Consider the following 21,030-nt stretch of genomic DNA (forward strand, 5'->3'; position numbering starts at 1 on the left):
GGACCCTGATCTAAAGCATAGCCAACTACCAACACATTTCTTGTTCAAAATTAAACCTCCTCTGAATTCCTTCTCAACTTTTCTACTGAAATATTTTTGATCCAGGAAGAATATGAAGTTTTATTTCTCGTGGGAGTCTAGGTATGCTCTGAGCTGGAGGCACTCCTCTGTTAGCTCAATATTTCTTTTAAGTCTCTTGTTTTATCCTAATGTAAATTCTGTGTTTTAGTACAGAATATCCCCTCCCTGCTTTTGAGATAAATGAAATTTATCAGTGTTCAAATAAAATTAAGATTCCTGTAAGAAACACTTTGCTTACCTTTAGACCTGAGTGTAGTATTTTGCATATATATTTCAAGTAATTTTCACTATTAGGAAATGTTTCTAAAATTGAAATTTTAATGAATTGGTTATGGAATATAATTTATGGAATCATATGATTATTTAAATTAGCATTTCTCATTTCACATTGTAACAACTGCTCTATTTTTACACATTAAAAACCCTAAGTCCAAACTTGAATTCCAACTGCACATGAAAGAAGACAGTTTCATGAAACTGCACTGCACAGTTTCAAGCACATGAATTTCAGGATAGGCAAGACCGTGGAAACAGTGAGTTCTGGGAGTGTTAGAGGTGGGCGATAAGAAGGAAGGGAGGGCCAGAACATCGGGGATTTCACAGCAGGGAAGCTTCTCCATATCATCTAAGAATCACCCACTTGTCAAAATACACTGAATTTTCAACACCAAGCAAAATCAATACCAGGGTGAACCCTAATGTATGAGCTTTGGGTGATAATGAGGTGTCAGTGTAGATTAATCTCATTGATGGTAGCAAATGTAGCACCCTTGTTAAGATGCTGAAGATTGAGGAACCAGAACTTCTATGTTGAGGGTGTAGTAAATTTCTATGCATTCTACTTGCTTTTGCTGTAATACTTCCACATCTACACACATAATATATACATAAATATGCTATGTGTCCTACACAAACATTCTATATATACTGATGTCAGTATATATATATATATATATATGTCAACGTTAGTGTTAAGCTTTACGTGTGTATTTTTATTCACAATTGCCAATATGAAACCTATATTCACCCTGCTATTCATGTCTAATAATTCTCTCTTTAAATCTGCATTTTCTGAATCTCTGCAAATCCTCAGAATATAGACATCCAGTCTTAGAAGCAGGTAAATATAGCGTATTCTGGTCTAGCTCAATGACCATGTCTCACTATGTCAAAAATTTGCTTAGTCAGGTTAATTAAACTAACAGCATTGAGGTTCAAGGACAGTGTAAAGAGAAGGAAAACCTTGTCGGATCAATAATTAACTATAATGAGTTTCCTTGAAAATGCATCACTTTAGAGAGCTATTTCACAAGAAAGTATTCCATGCTCTTCCAGTGATTTAACTTACATTAGGAAGATAGTGTATTCTATGTTTATAGTGTTTTGTTGTATCTCATGGAGTACAATTAAAATAGACAGGTTTAAAGAAAGCAATAGAGGGAGATACTCAGGAATGTTTGTGGGCATGTGTGCATGTATGTGTGTGATAGAGTAAAAAGATAGAGAGACAGGGACAGTTATATGCACACACAAACACACATACACACACACAAAGAGAGAGAGAAAAAGAGAGCACTGAGGAATGTTGATTTATTTTAACATGATATTATATATTATATGAATTAAGGGTGTTTTCAAGCTATGATATGTCAAATGTATCACATTGTCCTAATGACAGGCAAAGAGAAAAGAATGAATTCAACAAAATTCACAGTTTATAAGCTATGATGTTTCTCAAAAGGAGGATCACAGATTTCTAGTGCTTTGAAATCAGCTGTTATAATTATACAATAATCTCTTCTAGGTTGCAGTTGATTTATTGTTTTTATAGTGGCATTGATTCGTGGATGTAGCAATGATGTTATTTTCCTTTAATATGACACTAACAAATATGTTTTTGGCAGTGGAGATTAAAGGCTGAAATTGATAAGTATTATCTTGAAACTGTATGTAAGAGGCCATTCTTTTGACTCTTTTGCAAGCATATGACTATCACCTATCCTGTGCGTCAACAGCAAATGGACTCAAATCCTCTGTACACTTCAGTTCTTTACTGTATGAGTTAACATTAAGAACAGGCACTCTGAATCAAAATAGAATCTCCTAAAACTATATAGTATCATTAGGAGACTGCAATTCCTTTCCTACATTATTAGCACTTGAATGCATCTTTGCTCATCAAAGCTTTGATTTCTATATAGAATTTGGAAAAACCAAGTTGGAGAGAGAAAATATTTTCCTTTCCTTTGAGAAAATAGTGGCATCTCATTACCCAGATAGAGTTGAGGGCATGAGTTCAATATATATATATTCAAAGCCTTAAATAGTAGATAATATGCATTGCCTAATGGACTATTCCCATTGACTGATTATGCTGTAATAATAATGAACAGAGAAGCTATATATATATATATATATATATATATATATATATATATATATATTCAAAAAACTCTATTACTCTATAATCCCCTTATATTTAAATAAAATGAAGTGATAATTTCTTGTATAGATTCTGGGAAGTCTACCAGTTGTTCTGGGACAATTCGGAATTTGCCATAAATAGCTCTGACAAACAATGATATTTGTGAGGTTTTTAATTTTTTATATGTATGAGTGTATCTGCCTGCATGTATGTATATACACCATATGCATGTCTAGTGCTCATGGTGGGCAGAAGGGGCAGCAAGTTCTCTAGAAATGAGGTTACTGACAGTTGCAAGCTGCTGTGTATGTGCTGGAAGTTAAACCTGAGTCCCTCTAGAACAGTCAGTGTTCTTAACCATTGAACCATCTCTCTAGTCACCTGTATGTGAGAGTTCTTTTATATACTAGATTTGTTTCCTAAAAAGGCCTTAGACAGGAAAAAAGAAAAAGATGGTTTAGAAATAATGTCCCTGTGAAAAGTTAGTAACTGTCACTAACTTTAGCTTCTCTAGTTAACAAACTTTCCTTTGATTTCCACCTTCCACTTCATTTTGTGTTTTGCAGGCTGTTTGAGTGCCCAGCATGGTGACTATCTCTTCATCCTTCTGAGAATGCTATGTTTTGTTCACTTATGTCTAGATAGCAGTAGAACATATTCTTCACAGAAAAATTATTGCACAATGACACTCAGTGGGGCATTGTCATGAGTTTCATTGATGCGCTTTACAGACTCATGATGCCCAAGGATAATCTGATGAGTGTTATCTATATGACAAATATGTTTAGTGAAAGTGAGTTGAAAGGAAATACACCCAAGAAAATCTAGAACCAAAAGTCAAAAATTAATCTATTTGTAAATATGACCATTCTTGGTGACTTAGTATGGATAGTCATTATAACATACAGGAAATCCTTTATAAAATTGGTTATTATATTGAAGATATTATCTCAACATTAAAAATATTGTATACAATTTTGTGAGGGATATAATGTTTTTACACTATAATTCATAAAACCTCTTGACTTGATAACTTTGAATTTTTGGACTGTGTTAATATTTCTCCAAGATCCCTTTATAATGTATACAAATACTAACTTAATTTTTCAGAGTATTCATCTACCTACCATTATGGATTAAGAGGTTGTCAATGAAAGCTTATTCCAGAGTAAGGATAGTTATTGTACATTTTGTTCTTTGCCTAATTACTCAAACATCTTCTAACAATTAATAACTACAGGGAAATGTCATCAACTTCTCAGTGTCTTTCTATGTTTATCTAAGTACCCATTTTAAGACCTATCATTTTGGTTTTTACTCTCTTTTTCCTTACTCTGAATATGCTGATGAACAAATCCTCTAGGTTTTTATTTAATTCCTCTTGGTTTCATTTCATTTTCTTATCATGACTCTTTAGATTCTCTGAAACTATTCACATAAACACAAACACATACATACATACACACACACATGTTTTCTAGTACTAATTATATTGTAAGTTCCAAAAATGCAATTCTCTCATTTTTACTATCACAAAAATTGAAAGAATATTTTATACAACAAAAGGAAACCCAAGTCAAAAGAATAAATAAGGATTATATGAGGTTGCCATTCTCACAAGATTAGAGCATGGCTGTCTATACCCTTGACATCACTAGGCATATTCTTTAATTGTCTCTGTATTTACTCTTTCAAAACAAAAATGTGCCAGTTGGAAGCGTACATTTGGCCAATCCCTAAATTGGTAGTCATGTATGAGAGTCTCACCACTTAAACTAGCATATTGATTTCCACACTACTTTATTTTTGGTTATGCATCTTGTCTTTTTATTTTTGGAATCACTCTTGAAAATGATGTAACATTTAAACCAAATGATAATGCACATTGCCAACAATAAACACACTATATTCTAATGACAAATGGGAAGAGAAAACAACAGTAAAAGCCATCAAATGTATAAACTCATATAATATACAGTAGAAGAAAATTACTGAAAGTTTCTAGCCAACTACTAAATTAGTTTCTTACCCTTTAACACAAATATTTTTATCTATATCTATAAAAATGATTCCTTCAATGTAGGCCTCTTGTTTTTTTTCTAGCGCTCCTATCTCCATAAATTTAGCCCTGATGAATACCTGATTAAGAACTCCCTGCCACTTATCCCCTCTTGTGAAATCCTATGATTTCAAGGGCAAAGCCAAAGCTTGCTTCTTCAAGAAGTATCCTTAATCCTCTCCACAGGAAGTTCACTCTATTTCTGAATCCCTAGCTTTTAAGTTTGTATTTCCCTTATATGTTACTGTGCAATTTAACATAGATTGTTATTTGACAGTTTAGCTTTGCTCTATTAAAATATTCCCATTGCCATTATGCCATTTTGTTTATTTTCAATATAGCAGTAACAAGTGATCTTTGGCTTTAAGACTGTTTGAGAATCATATAAAGTTTAAGTCAGTAAAAAGAACATGTATATGGTAGGAATTGTAGTTAAAATTAAATATATTTAAAACAATTTGAATGTATTAATCAATTTTATAGTTTTGCATCTCTAGTGTCTCATAAATTGACCTCATTTTAAAATGAATGTTGAGGAATGAGCAAAATACTCAGAGAAAAAAATTGTCAAACCTAATTCACTTATAGGATTATGGAAGACTATTAGGCTTTAAAATTATTAAGGGGATCATAACGCTCTTATTGACTGTCAGAACATGGTCTTTTTCTGCTGTACTTTTCACATGGATGGATTCATTGGACTTGAAGATAAGAAAGCAAGAACCAGAAACTTTGGTTAGAAGTGAGAGTCATGTAGGTTCAAGGGGCCAAACTTCTGTCTTTTGCTCCACTGCCTTTGGGGAAGTCGCCTGCCATGGCAAAGGTTGCTTGCTCTTTCTTCCATGCTTGGCATTAGACAGGAAGGAATTACACAGATAAGGGTGAGAAATCCAAATTACAACCATGGGAAAGTCACCCACAGTGTGAACTGTACTCTGTCACCCTGATTTGTCAAAAACCTGAGCAAGCCGGAAGGTAAAACAGATCACAGAGAAATCCATCTGCCTTTCTCTTAAAAGATGAATGATTTAAAATCACCAGTGGTATTTTCCACATAAATATATAAACAACTTGAATTTTGGGATTACATCTGAGCTGGAATTCATCCTTGAACTTTCCGTGTAGGTGTAGAGACAGGAAAGAAGAATGTGGCCTCCATTCAGGAATGTGAAGAAATTTTTCAACAGTTATAAAACCAAAATCAAAACAAATTAACAAACACCCCCATGAAATTTCCTAGCTTCCTGTTGCCTTGAATTACTCTTATAAGTTCTCTCTTATTTTGTTAGCAACTTGATAGTTACCAACAATTTATATTTAGCAAGTCAAGATAAAAAGGGATACTCTGGGTTCATATTTCTTTCCTTTGGAATCTGTCTTAGGTTTTGGAAGGTCGATTTTCTTTCTATTTAATGAAAATAAGTTAGAAGGAGTATAAGATGTCTTTGGTAGTCACCGAAGAGAACCTTCTGAGCTTTTGGAAGCCATCAGCGGAGCTTGAAGTCCGCTGTGCTTATGTAGTGGATAGGACATCAGACAGCATGTTCTGCTGAGGATATTAATCAGTGGATGACTACACATGTAGCGTCACATAGAGTTATTCTCAGGCTTAAAAATAGCATTTCCCATTTACCTATTGAAATGGCTAATGCAAATGTTTTAGAGGGGCAAAGTCTTAAGTCCTGAATGTTGTCCTTTCATGGGTGAAAAACTCAAGCCCATTGGGCAGTTAATTGGTACATTGAAGATTCGAACCCAGGGCTTGATTTTTAGTGTGTACGTCAATAGAATCTAGCAACACTGGGTTCTTAAGGTGGGAACACCAAAGCAGCGCAGTCTGGGTGGTTTAAATAGCATATATTGCAGAAAGGTGGCACATATTTGTAACCAGAACACTTGAGCGGCTGAGGCAGAAAGATCATTAGTTTAAAGCCTGCTAGGGCTCCATTGTAAAACCCTGTCAAAATCAAAAACAACGAAAATCCACAAATCTTTATGTACCAATAGTTCCAGAGGTCAAACATTTGGGCTCAAGTCCTTTTCAGAGACTTTGAAGTCTCCATGGAAGAAGCCGGTCCATTCTTTTTTATTACATTGTTGTTTTACTAAGTATCCAGGTAAATTATTGCTTGCAAATGGATTACTTTTAATCTCTACCTATTTCAGCATATAGAATTCCATGTGTCTATCTCCATGTGACTCTTCTAATAAGCACACTGTCCACATTAATTTAAAGGGTCTCCCATAATTCAGTTTGAGATCATCCAAATCTCACTTTAATTATGTCTTCAGAACCTCATTTCTAAGTAAGATTATATTTGGAGGTTCTAAAATGGGCATAAGTTTGGAGTACCTCAGTTTTATTCTAAATCTGCTGTAATAAAATCATACAAAGCATACATATAATAAACAAAATGAAAAAAATCTAACCAAAAATGACTTGGGATGGCGAGGGTTTATTTACCTTACACTTTCACGTCAAAACATATCATTGAGAGAAGTCAGAAGTGGCTCTCAAGGCAGGCACCTGAAGGCAGACCCGTGGAGGAAAACTTTGTGCTGGCTCATTGTTCTGTACTCAGTCAGGTGCCTTCTACAGCCTAGAACCTCATACTGAGGAAGCTGTGCCTTGATACATCAATTAGTAGTCAAGACTGTCCTTTATGGACATGCCCATTGACCTCGATCTGTGGGACTCCTTAAATGGAGCTTTCAAAGAGAGCCTACCTCTAAGGAGGCTTGGAACCCAAATGTCTGGCCTCTTAACTATTGAGAAATAAAGATCTGTGGATCTTTGCTATTCTTGTTTTTGACAAGGTTTAACAATGGAGCCCTTGATCTCTCTGCCTTGGCCTCTCAAGTGTTCTGCTTACAAATGTGTGCATCATACTGCACAATTCTGGCATCTTTACTAAGATGACACTGAACTGTGCCACATCGACAATAAAGGCTTGCCAAAATTTGTGGAAGACATTTTTCAACCCAGCACAGCAGTAAATTCTGATGTGGAGACATGTGCTTCCTACCTGTGCCTCAATTTCCTACATTGGTATCTTCTGGTGTTGGCCTACTTGTCTGATTACTGGAAAAACTACATAGAACTGTATCATAAATAGTATGAGATAATTCATTGCTCAATATGACATAACATCCCCTTAGTTTTGGAAATATCTGTGTCCTCACAACCTTCTAAAATGTTTCTTAATCATGGATAAAAAAATGAAATCCTGTTTATCCGAAGGAGGAATAAGAAGAAAAGGAAAGCAGAAATCACCCCCCCCTCTCTCTCTCATCTATCTATCTATCTATCTATCTATCTATCTATCTATCTATCTATCTATCTATCTATCTATCTATCTATCTATCTATCTATCTATCTATCTATCTATCTATCTATCTATCTATCTATCTATCTCTTTTCTCCCCCCTCCGCTAGATTGCTGAAGGGGTGTGATTAGCTCTTCTGCTCTCATGCCATCAGTGCTGCCTCACCTGTACCCCAGACAACAGGGTCAGCTCTAGTGTGCTGCCCAGGTGGGGGTGCAGGGTCCCCACTCTCTTGAATGCCACAGCTAGGGAGGGACAGGACTGGTTCTCCCACTCTTGTGGCCCCAGACACGGCTCTCTCACCTCTGGCAGTAATGAGTGAGGGGAGGAGTCTGCTGAGAGCCCTGCTCCTGCCGCTGGCTTTTGTCATGGCCCACTCAGATGCAGCATTCTGGAATCTCTATGTCATCACTGTCCTTGTCCCCTCTGCCACCCAAGGTAGGTGCTTTTTAGGGTGGAGAAGGGCTGAGTCTTCAAACTCATGTGTGAAACATTAATTCTCAGTGGGCTACACTGAGAGGGTTGAACTCTCAGCAGGCCAGGGCGCCAGACGCTGTCTGCTTGGGGACCCTTAGGACTAAGACAGGCCTTCTGGTGTGAGTGTGGGTGAACCAAATCAGAGAACCTGAGAGCAGGAGAACTGGCCCAGCTCCTGGCTGCAAGCTGCACTGGATGAGCTAGAAAAGGCAGTGCTGGGGAGCTCACAAGGTAGTGATGATGAAGAAAGGTGCTTTGGCCACCCAACTACCACCCAGACCCAGAACCAAGGCTGTGAGCGAGCTCACCCCAGCATCCACTTCATCTATGAACTACTGGAGCATGTAAAGAGCCAGGACCTACAGATCAAAAGCTGCAGGATCTCCATGAGAAGAAAGCAACAACAGGATATCCAAGAGGAGTCCCAGGGAGAGCTCATTATCCATAGTGTAGCAGAAGCCACAGGTCTCAATCAGACCAATAACTTATAGCAAGGAGTACTTACAAGTAAAGAATGGAATAAATAAATGAGTCACACTACAGCTTCCACAATGAGACTTCCTCCTCCTTCTCTTCTCTTCTTCCTCCTCCTTCTTTTGGTTTGACTTGGTTTTTCTCTTAATTTTTTTTTGTTTGGGGATGGTTTGCAAGGGCAGAGGGCAGATGTGAGGGGACTGAGAGATAAGTGAAATTTGTGAGGCAAAATCCACAAATAATCAATTTAAAAAACATATTCTATGAAAATGAATGCATTCCCCTGTAGACTTATAGCATTTGTTACAAGGTGAGCAGAAAATTATCCCAGATAATGCCATGTCTTACTGATGTTTGGATTGTACCAACTGAGGGAAGAAGAACAGAGCAAGTAGTGTAGGCATAGAACAGTTTTGCTTCCCCCCTTGGAGGGCTGAGAGATGAATCAATACTGAAAGAAATTATGGAACTATCTATTGCCCACTTCACATAGCAAGCACTAATTTACAGGATCCCTTATTATAAAGTAAGGACATTTGTAATATATATATTATATTTCCACTGATACATACACACACACACACACACACACACACACACACACACACATCAGTGGAAAACTGTTGCACTCTCAGGATTTCTAGTCAATAAAACATAGTAAAACATGTAATTTGGAGAAGAATTTATTAAAAATCATCAGTTATTAATTTTCACATGAAACATTTACTCTTATTCAGCAGAACTGGTAAATAGTTTTCATTGACTGCCTCTTCAGTCTCCCTTCCCATACTTATTCCTAGCCTGTCTCACCTTCTGTCTTGCCTACTCTCCTTGTTACTTTCTTGATGTGTTCTCATTCTGCAGCCCGGGATGCTCTAAAATTAAAAATTTTTCTGCTTAACCTCCATGGTACTAACTGCCACAGACATGCACTGTTGGCATTGGTAGGAAAAAAGTTTTATTTTCTTCATACCAACTGCTGCTTACTTGTCTTAGCAAATATTTCTCATGAATTAAAATTCCTGTTCTCTTTTTGAAAGTCTAAAAATTCTGAGTTTTTGGCTGCTTCCTGGAAATTCAGTACAACTGGAGGAATGTTACTGGTGCAAAGCAATCTGAGGTGACCTGTTGCTACGGGGCACCGATATTTCTGCCGTGCAATGATAGACGAATCAGGTGACTGAAAAATAAAAGATCGATCATCCACAAGGCTTATGTCTAATGCTTCGCTGAATAGTAAACAGCTGAGGCTTAATCAGACTTCGTATTTCTCAAAAGTTTTAAAAACCTGGGTTATTATTGTTTGAAATAACAAGAAAACATGACTCAAAGTAATAAAAGTAAACCACGTTATGCTATAGCTTTTTATATTAATTCCAATAAACAATTTTGGAGAAATATTAAAGCAATGATTTAGAACCCGGGGTATAGCCTAGAGAAGAGAAAATTTGTCTATTCAAATATACAAGGCCCTGAGCATAATCCTCAGCACCATGCACACATACCCACCAACCCACCCACCCACACAGCACACACACACCATACACACACAGACACACACAGACACACACACACACATGAACATACACAAATAGTAAATAAAATAAAGCAAAGATCTTTTAAACATATAACTTCATTTCATATATGGTGTGGGATTTCCCTATGCGTGCTGTGAATATGTTTTAATACCACTGGTTAATAAAGAAGCTGCTTTGGCCTATAGCAGAGCAGAATATAGCCAGGCTGGAAGAGATAGAGAGAGAGAGTAGTCAGAGTCAGACAGATGCCATTTAGCTGCCAAAAAAGGAAGACAAGCTAGACCCTTACTGGAAGGCAATAGCCTCGTGATACATAGATTAGTAGAAATGGGTTAATTAAAGCTGTAAGAGCTAGCTAGAAATTTGCCTAAGTTATTGGCCAAACAGTGTTGTAATTAAAATAGTTTCTGTGTGATTATTTGGGGGGGTGCAGAGAGGAAAATGGAGTCTCTGCTGACACATACAGATTTCTTCACAACTAGAAATAAAATTGTTTCAAGTAGACATTTAACAATATAACAAAAATATCAAGAAAAAATAAATAATATTCTCATTTTCTTTTCTCAGAGTCGTATATTGTTTTGTATACTCTTTCAGACAGAAAAAGCACAGATGGTATCTGTAGATTATTAATATGGTTTTATATTTTCTTTGTCATGTTCTATATTTATTAAAAAGAAACACAGTCTTCTATTGATATTAGTCCTTCACATTCACCAACATATTATGAATATTTTTTCTCATGGTACTTTCCAATGGCAAATTCACCTACTCCGTATGTCTCTAAAATTTTCATCACAGTGCTAAAATCACACGGAAAGGCATTTATACCAGCCCTAAAAGGATACTTCTTTAAGGATTTTAAAATATAAGTCTAGCATTACACTGTATATTACAGTTATTTTTTCTTTCCAGATCTTCAAATTAAGCTATTTCAGGTTTACTGGGTGATACTAAAGACACCCTGGCATGTTTCTATGAGATCTGACAACTGTACCTTCAGAATCACTCATTCAATTTATTACTAGAAAGGTTTTGACCAATCAGCAATGAATCCCTCTGCCAGGATGCTCTGGAGAGGCACACGAATCCACAAGGTGACAGAGATGCCCAAGGTTTCATGGTCCAGGTATTAGTTGTTTATAAGCTTCTCAACAGTAAGTCTACTATATAACACATCTAGAAAGAATTACCACTCCATCAGGGTCAATCAGCTTCTCATACATTCACTGCTGTTAATTTTAACAAATACCTTAATTTAGGGAATATTATATGATAATTACTATTATTATCTGAATAATAGCAATGTTCAGGCCAATCTACTTTCTTCATTAAGCTTAAGATATGAGTGATATCCTTTGATTCTTGAAGATACAAAAATCAGAGTAACACACACACATATGCACACGTTCATATATACAAACATGTATGCACACATATATACATACAGTCATAGATCTTCCAGTCATTCTTAGTTCTTATTGTTTATACATACATATGTAGGATTTCCAGAGAACATGATTGTGTAACAGCTGCTAGAAGATGTTAAGAAAAAAAAAATGATCATGGCTATACATTTACTCTTGAATGGCAAGAGATTTATATTTAGAAAAAATGGTAAGGACAAAAGTTTATTTAGGAATAAAAATAAAAAAGTTGAAAGAATTTTTTCTGGTTCCTACACAAATGTTATAAGAACATCTGCAGATTGCAAAAAGCTAGAGAGACAAAGGAGATTGATTCGAAGGCTGCTTCAAAGAAGCAGGGTCAGAGAACAGGGAGCCACATGTGCTTGGCTCCCTGTAGTACCTAGCTAAGGTAGTAGGAGATTATTTTCTGTGCTTCTAATCTGCATGCCCAGGAACATTTTTTGAAAATCAGATAGCTATATGTCCTCAGTTTTGAAGAAAGATAAAGCCATTGTGACAGACCATGGAACTGAACAACAATTTGAATTTCTTTTAAAGTTTTATTACCTTTTTTATTTTATTATTTTTAAATAAATCTTTTTATTGATTTTATTGAGCTTTACATTTTTCTCTACTCCCCTCCCTTCCTCTACCCATCCACCCAACCCTCTTCCATGGTTCCCATGCTCCCAATTTATTCAAGAGATCTTGTCTTTTTCTACTTCCCATGTAGATTAGATCTATGTGTGTTTCTCTTAGGGTTCTCTTTGTTGTCTAGGTTTTCTGGGATTGTGAATTGTAGGTTGGTTTTCTTTGCTTTATGTCTAAAAGCCACTTATGAGTGAGAACATATATTTGTCTTTCTGGGTCTAGGTTACCTCACTCAATATGATTTTTTCTATTTCCACACATTTGTCTGCAAATTTCAAGATGTCATTATTTTTTTCTGCTGTGTAACAGTCCATTGTGTAAATGTGCCACATTTTCCTTGTCCATTCCTTGGTCGAGGGGCATTTAGGTTGTTTCCAGATTCTGGCTATGACAAACAATGCTGCTATGAACATAGTTGAGCACTTGTCCTTTTGGTACAATTGAGCATCCTTTGTGTATATAGCTCAAAAGTGGTACTGCTGGTTCTGAAGGAAGACCTTTTCCTAATTTTCTGAGAAATCACCATACTGATATACAACGGGGCTATATCAGCTTGCATTTCCACCAGCAATGCAGGAGTGTTCCCTTTACCCCACAACATCTCCAACCTAAGTTGTCATCAGTATTTTTGACCTTGGCCATTCTTACAGGTGTAAGATGGAACCTCAGAGTTGTTTTGATTTGCATTTCTTTGATGACTTAAGATATTGAGCATCTCCTTAAGTGTCTTTCAGCCATTTTAGATTTCTCTGTTGTGAGTTCTCTGTTTAGGTCTGTACTCCATTTTTTATTGGACTATTTGTTCTTTTGATGACCAATTTCTTGAGTTCTTTGTATATTTTAGAGATCAGTCCTCTGTCTGATGTGAGGTTGGTAAGATCTTTTCCCATTCTGTAGGCTGTCATTTTGTTTTGTTGACCATGTCCCTTGCTGTACAGAAGCTTTTCAGTTTCAGGAGGTCCCATTTATTAATTGTTTCTCTCGGTGTCTGTGCTGCTGGGGTTATATTTAGGAAGTGATCTTCTGTGCCAATGCATTCAAAGTGTACTTCCCACTTTCTCTTCTATGAAGTTCAGTGTGGTTGGCTTTATGTTGAGGTTTTTGATCCATTTGGACTTGAATTTTGTGCATGGTGATAGATATGGATCTATTTTCGTTCTTCTACATGTTGATATTCAGTTATGCCAGCATCATTTGTTAACCATGCATTCAACAGTGTGAATTCTATTGTCAAAAATACTAATATGTATATACTAATAAAATATAAGGGAATTAAACAGCATTAATAGAAGTGATTACAACTGAGGGACTCGGTGGTTTCCTTAAATTGTTTTATTTGGATAGAAAAATAAATAGCTGTCTTAGAGTTAGTATCTGGAGTAAAATTTAAAAATTTAAGCCTACAATGTTTTTCTTTTTTATGTATATGAGATATACATGTATGTATATGTATGCATATTTGTATGTATGTGAGCATATTTGTGTGTGCAGGTTCACATAGGTGCCATTACATTTGGAGACCAGAGTTTCATTTCAAAAGTCATCCTCCATTATTCTTCTACCTTATACAATGCAGTAGAACTCCTGCTTTCTCAGGGACAGAGATCAAACCAAAATGGCTAGTTTTGCTAGCCAGCTTTTCTCTGGGGATTCCTGCCTCTGCTCCCTAGACTAGAATTGCAGGTGGATTACCACTACTACCTTGCAATTGCAGGGGTTCTTGGGAGCTGAACTCCAGTCTCCTTGATGGCGCAGCAAGCATTTAACCACCAAGGCAACTTCCCAGTCACAGAATACATTTTAAAATAACATTATTCCTATCTATTAGTAATTGATTGTTTACCAGAGAACAAATAGCCCCACTTAACTAGAGACATCCTAAATATTCAGGTGTCAGTTATAGCGGCCCCTGACAACGTTTGTGTTTTCCTGCTGAAATACAGAGACTGTTCTAGGTTGTTTCACACAAATAAAATAAGGAATCAGCCTGGGGAAGGGAAAGGCTGACAAAGTGAGGAGAATGGAGAAAATGGATATGGAGAAAGTGCAGGATGGCAGCACCAGATGCACCTTTGCCTTGGCCAGTTACCGTAAGTCTAGAATAGAAAGGTAGGCAGTGAAGTCGTAGCAATGGAAGGATGTTCCTTTGGCTTTTCTGAAGCTGCTTTAGTGCAGTGTTAATTTGATGCCCCAAAGTCATGAAAATTTTATGACAAAGTTCATGGACAGAGAAACTACCTCTTGACATGTGCACTTATGTATTCAACACTTAGGAGTAGGACTTCATTCAGAACTAAATGAAATTCCCATGAATCTTCCAATTATTGTATATTTAGATATGAAATTAATATTTATTCCTATTTTCTGAAGCACATTACCTCCAGAAGCACATTCAGGGGTAAAAGTGATATCATCAAGAGCAATAAAGATGTCTTCCTTTCCACCTAGGTCAGCTTCAAACACCACCTTGAATGGACTATTACTGGAGAGAGGCACATGTGCATAGGTCCAACCAGTGCCTTTGTTTTGCATCATGGACCACATCAAGATGTTTAGTCCTGATTCCTCGATGATATACACCTAAAACAATAACCAGAGAAAACAACTTTCTTATGGTTGGATGTTAAAGGTAGATTTGACCATCCTCAGTTAAACTGATTTGGATTATTTAAGTCATTTAGTAATCAGAATAATATATACAAAATCTTTACTATTATAATAGAAAATCTCCCTGGAGCAAGTATATCAATATTCATCAATAAATATTAAAGCAAAAATACTGACCCATGTAATGAAGAAAACATAACATTAATTTATTATAATGTTATGGTTAAAGTTTTTGACAGATGAACTCCACAATATTTAATTATATGATGAAAATTTAGTGACATCTATGAAGAGGCTATACAAGTCTAAACATTCATGCTGAGACTACAGAAAATGGTCTGCTTTAGTGACAATCATGCATCCAGGTTACATGGGTAAAGGCAGAGACAAACTGCATAGCTTTCCCTGAATTCCAATGCTGCATCTCACAGAAGCTCCATATCCCTGCAGCACAGCAGGAAGGTCTCTGTTTTGACTTGGATTCCAGGAGTGGATACTCTGGAATATCAGGAATACTTTGCTTGTTTCATTAAGCATTTAACTCATGAAAAGTAGTGTAGGTAAAGCATGAGTGGGAAGAGAGTGTGATTTGTCTTAGACCCAGCATCTCTCAGTGATTCTGTGTTTAATCACCACAGATGGGGCAAAGTAGAAAACTGAAATTCAGTTTCATCCTTAGAAGTACATGGTTTAACAGAGTTTTAAGTTTAAAAATATACTCCAATCTTATTTGATAAAAAGACACTTTTCAGAATAGTAAATATGTAGCTTTCTCTTAAAACTAAGAACTTAATAGAGGTTAACATAAGTTAATAAAATATAAAAATAACAACAATGCAGTCAATATTAACAAAAGTTAAGCCCATTTGAATATTTTATAGTCGATGAACCTTAATTAGTGTATGGGTATGCAGTAGGACTATTAACTTCTATCTTGAACTCTGAAGTTGCAGAAACAGAAATCTAAAAATTAAAAATACACAAAGCACAGAACTGTGCTGTTGGGTGTAATATACAAGGGGCTTGGAAATCACCCTCAACTCCTTACAAACAAGAAAGTCATCTGAGCACAGTGAAAATGAGAAACTCTTCACAGATCCCAGAGATACAGAGAAAACAACTTCTAAAATGAAAAAAGGACAGGGAGTGGAGTGGGAGAAGGCAGAAGAAAGACTGAACAGCAACCTATGGCCAGAGAGTACAAGGACAAAACAAAACCTGAGAAACAACTGTAAATGGACTGATCCCAGAACACAGTCTCATTCAAAAAAGACAAACTTATATCAAAGACAGAACCACCTATTTGAAAACCCAACTTCCATCTTTTCTGGGACCCACAGCGGGAGGCAAAAAGTCACTCCCAAATGTTGTCCATTGACCAAAACACATTAAGTGGTAGGAATGTGCCTACACCGCACACACAAAACACTCACACACATGAACACACACATACACGTGGGTGTGTGCCTGGATAAGCATAAAATAATAAGAAAAAAACACTGAATTTAAAGTAAAAGGATTACAGAAAATTCTGTTACTGACACTACAAACAAACGAATGGTTTCTATGTAATAACAGGATTAGACACCTGAACAAAAGCCCTTGTTTGAGCAGAAATTTCTCGGGAAAAATAAAGATAGCATGTACCCATAGGAAATACTAAATAGACTAACCTCTGATCATAAAATCTTATACTAAATGGCTATGCATCCACTTGTTTCTATTTTCTTATTTAACAAGCTGTCCACAACAAGAAGACATTTATGTAACACAAGACAAAAGACAACACAGCTTAAATAACAGAACAAACCACGAATTAGACTTCTAGACGGGAAAGAAGCTGATAGGGAACTCTCTATTTTAGCTCAGGGATTTTAGCAGCATCAGAAAGCAAGAAAAGATGTACACTATGAGAACTCCAATAAAGGCCAAAAGAGACTGATAAAAATAAATAGTATAACAGGAAAGAATAATGCCCTTGATGGACTTGATAGACTTAACACAGAAAAGGAAAGAATGGAAGAACATAGAGAAAACGTCAATAGAAACTTCAAAATTTGAAGTAGGGCCGGGCGGTGGTGGCACACGCCTTTAATCCCAGCACTCGGGAGGCATAGGCAGGCGGATCTCTGAGTTCGAGGCCAGCCTGGTCTACAAGAGCTAGTTCCAGGACAGGCTCTAGAAACTACAGAGAAACCCTGTCTCGAAAAAAAAACAAAAAAATCTTGAAGTAGAACTATCCACAATGAAACAGACAATAATAGCAGAACAGGGTATTGGAGGCTGTGGACTGACTACGCGATCTTCTCTAATGATAGACATCAAAGAAAAAATCTGGGATGACCAGTAAGACAAAGAGTAACACAGGTGTTTATTATCTACACCTAAACATTTAAACTCCAGAGATGCAAAGAAAGAGACAAAGAGAAAAAACTTGAAAAAGCCCTACTGGGAAAAATATTCCTTAATTATAGATGAGGAAGTATGAGACTATGTGAGACTTCTTTTCAGAGACTTGCTTATTCAAGTCAAAAGTGTGGTGTAACATAGAATATGAAGAAGTTTTAAATGGTAAAAGGAAAAAAATCACTATTTAAAATTCTTTATCAAGTCAAGTTATTACCAAAGGATAATAAACCCTTCTTCAAATAAGAAAAACTTTGAGAAAAAAATTTTGTAGCACTAATTTGCAAATAAAATTAGGAGGATTTTTTTCAGACACAGGGGAAATAATACAGGCCCAAATACCAGATTTATATAAAGTAAGACTGTTATAGAAGAAACAGATTTCAAACTTGAATTGTTTTGTTGATGTTGCTCCTCTTATGTTATTCATTCAGATAATTTGATGCAAAAATAAAAAGAATATTATTCTCTTGTTTTAGCATTTGGGTATGAGAAATCAATGATTGTTACAAAGGAAATTTAGGGCAAACTGAGCGTGTTCTATTCTAGTGTACTTAGATTCCCCAGGAAACTGTGCAGCATTATTTGAAAGTGACCTTGGATTTATTTTCCATGGACACTGACAACTCATGAGAAAACTAGAGTTAGTTTGAAAGATAGAGCCATTGATAGACGAAGAGACCAGAATTTCAACCTAGCAAAATTGCGTAAGTGAAAAGATAATGGGGAGGGTGGAGTGGGGAGGCAAGCAGCAATCATGGCAGCCATTTATTCACGTATCAGTGCCTACTTTAAATGCAAATATAGCAACTGAAAGAAGGTATTTTTCAGAGCCAACTAAAAGTTAAGATCTGAGTGCATACTTCTTTGAAGGAACCCAGTTAAATATCAAGACTAGATGAAAATCAGTGGGATGAAGAAGAGTACACAGAGATGACACTAACTATAAGAAATATGGAGACACTGTTCTAATGTTGGGCAAAACAGGCTTCAGAGAAAGAAAATTTAACAGGGATAATAAAGTCCTTACTGTAGTCTCAAGGCTTTGTCCTTTCTTTAAACAAACCTGTTGAAGCCCCAAGATGACATTATTCCAATGTGCCATCTTCAGGAAATGATCAGATCTCAGGGACTGCCCTCCTCAATTTGATTAGTACCTGAATGAAGGAAGCCTGAGGGAGATTTCTGGGAGCTGTTCTCATGTAAGGACAGACTAGAAATAATTTTTCCTATTTACAAATTACTCTTTCTAAAGTCTTTTGCTATTGTGGCCCTAGTGAATTGAGATGGAATTATAAAAGTTTCCTAAATTGCATACACATCCTCAATGTATGTGTGACTAAAAACAGCGTTATCAAATACTTGAGACAAAAGTGAATATATCTAAAGGAGAAAGGAAATGAATCTATTATCATAGCTGAAGACTCCAACCTTTCTTTACCAGTGATTGACAGATCAGATGGAACAAAGCAGTCAAGACATGTTTGAAGTGAGGACCATCAATCAACTGGGTCTCATTTACATTTATACAATGCTTCAATCAGCAACAGAGGAAGATACATTCTTCTCAAGCTTACACATAAAAATCACTGAAATTGGTGGCATTCTGGAAAAATAAAACCCACACGGTAGCCAAGTTAAATGAACAAAAGTGATCTGGCTCTGGGACCGCCACAGAATTAAACTAGAAGATCATAATGGAGAGATAACACTTAAAGCAAAGAAGTTTCAGAAGAAACTAAACGATGTTTCAAAATAACTCAAACTTCAGCCTTTGATGTTTACAGGATAAAGTACAGAAGTGTGTGGGGTGTGGTGATAGGGGTGTATTTTATAATTACAGGATATTAGGGATAAGTATAAGGCTCTGTGTGTTTATTTGGGACTGAGCAGCTGCAGGACTTGGCAGAACAGAAACTTGTCTACCTCTAGATGTAACGAATGGACCAATTCCTTGAAATACACACAAATCAGAACTCACAAGGAGAAAAATCAGCAATAAAAATATGAATTTGCCTGTTAAAGAGTGTGAATGGATCGATAATATTCCAAATAATACACAAACCCAAACTAGTATTAGAAATGAAACTATACATTAATATCTCTCAAGAACATTAAGAAGAAAAATACTTCCAAGCTATTAACAAATTAAATCTAACAATATATTAAGAGTAAATCAATGTCATGAACAAAGAAATTGATTACAAGCATGTTATGTCAGTAAAAATTCAGTAATCATTCAATATAGTATATCAAATCAAGAGGCTATAGACAAAATGTCTTATATTTACACATGTAGACACATATATGGGATGGAAAATGCTGACTCTCAGGAGTCCTGGAGAATCAGAAACAGCTACTAATACACACAAATCCAAATAGAAACTGTCTGATGAAAACATACAAATATAACTGAGGCACTTTTGAAATATCACAGGTGTAGGAAACAATCACCACTATCAGCAACAACCAAAAAGGGGCAGGCTTTTCCAGCAGAATTATGGAAGCACTCAAGGAAATAATGCCTTAGGTACAAACTAATAATGAAGCAAGGGGTTGCAAGCATGCTGGTTCAGCAACTTGTCTGAGGAGCGGATGAGGATAACATTTGTATCTGGAAATACAGGGCAGGTAAATCCTCAGCTCAAGCTCAGGGATTTCCAAGTTGAGCAATGGAATCACATAAATGAGGCAATCCTTCCTGAGACTACTACAACTTTTACCTCCTCCAACAAGTAATAAAAAAGAGTATATCAAAAACATAAGGCCACCAAAGTCATAGTTCCTCTTTGACAATAGAGTAACATAGAGTTGGAGGTCATTCAGAGTGCACAGTCACTGCCAGAAGAAAGGTACTTATTGGTTTGTCTAACGAACTGGAACATATGTACTATTATTATTGGAACAAGTTTCACCTACATACAGAGATGTATCCAAATACTTTTGCGAAACAAAGAATTATAACTTATTCCTTGCATCTACATTGGTGTCAATTAAATCTAGCAAGTACAAACACACACACACACACACACACACACAAGAGATTTTTTTCATAAGTTATGAAGACTAGCACAAGTGTTCGGATAAAACCTTCAGTAATAAATCGATTATCAGAAGGGCCAGGATTAAATGCAACTGCAGAATGAACTGAGTGAATCAAAATTTCCCCGAGGATAAAGACAAAGCCATCAGGAATTCAAAAGAACTTAGGAACTGTAGCACTGGAATGTGAATGGCTTCTTCATAAGAAGGGCAGTTTGGACACAGGAAAGAACGGTGGGGTTTCAAACAGAAGAAAGCCCAGGTGGGGATATAAGTAAGCTAACGACAGAAGCCTCAGATGAAACCACATCTGTCCACACATTGATCTTGAGTCTTTGGTCAGAACTGTGAGAAATTGTATTGCTAATGGTTATGTTGTCTAGTTTGTAGTTTTGTGCTATGGTCCCTGGCAAATAAATACACATATCAAATTAGAAAACAACTTAAAATTGTAGATTGCATAGAATTAATAGGGTGGTGAGAAAAAATAGCTGAGAAATATTTTTAATCAATGTTAACATGCTATAAATGACA

The 21,030-nt window shown here is 36.2% G+C and overlaps 1 protein-coding gene across 1 annotated transcript in view; it reads right to left on the reverse strand.

Moving 5' to 3' along the window:
* Malrd1 (MAM and LDL receptor class A domain containing 1) overlaps positions 1–21,030 on the reverse strand; it is a 617,971-nt gene that overhangs the window by 106,629 nt on the left and 490,312 nt on the right. The window contains exon 32 of the mRNA XM_038334493.1: positions 14,820–15,021. Coding sequence (XP_038190421.1) covers positions 14,820–15,021 — 202 coding nt within the window. The remainder of the gene's footprint in view (positions 1–14,819; positions 15,022–21,030) is intronic.

Source organism: Arvicola amphibius, chromosome 6, assembly GCF_903992535.2.
Source record: "Arvicola amphibius chromosome 6, mArvAmp1.2, whole genome shotgun sequence".
Classification (NCBI taxonomy): Eukaryota; Metazoa; Chordata; class Mammalia; order Rodentia; family Cricetidae; genus Arvicola; species Arvicola amphibius.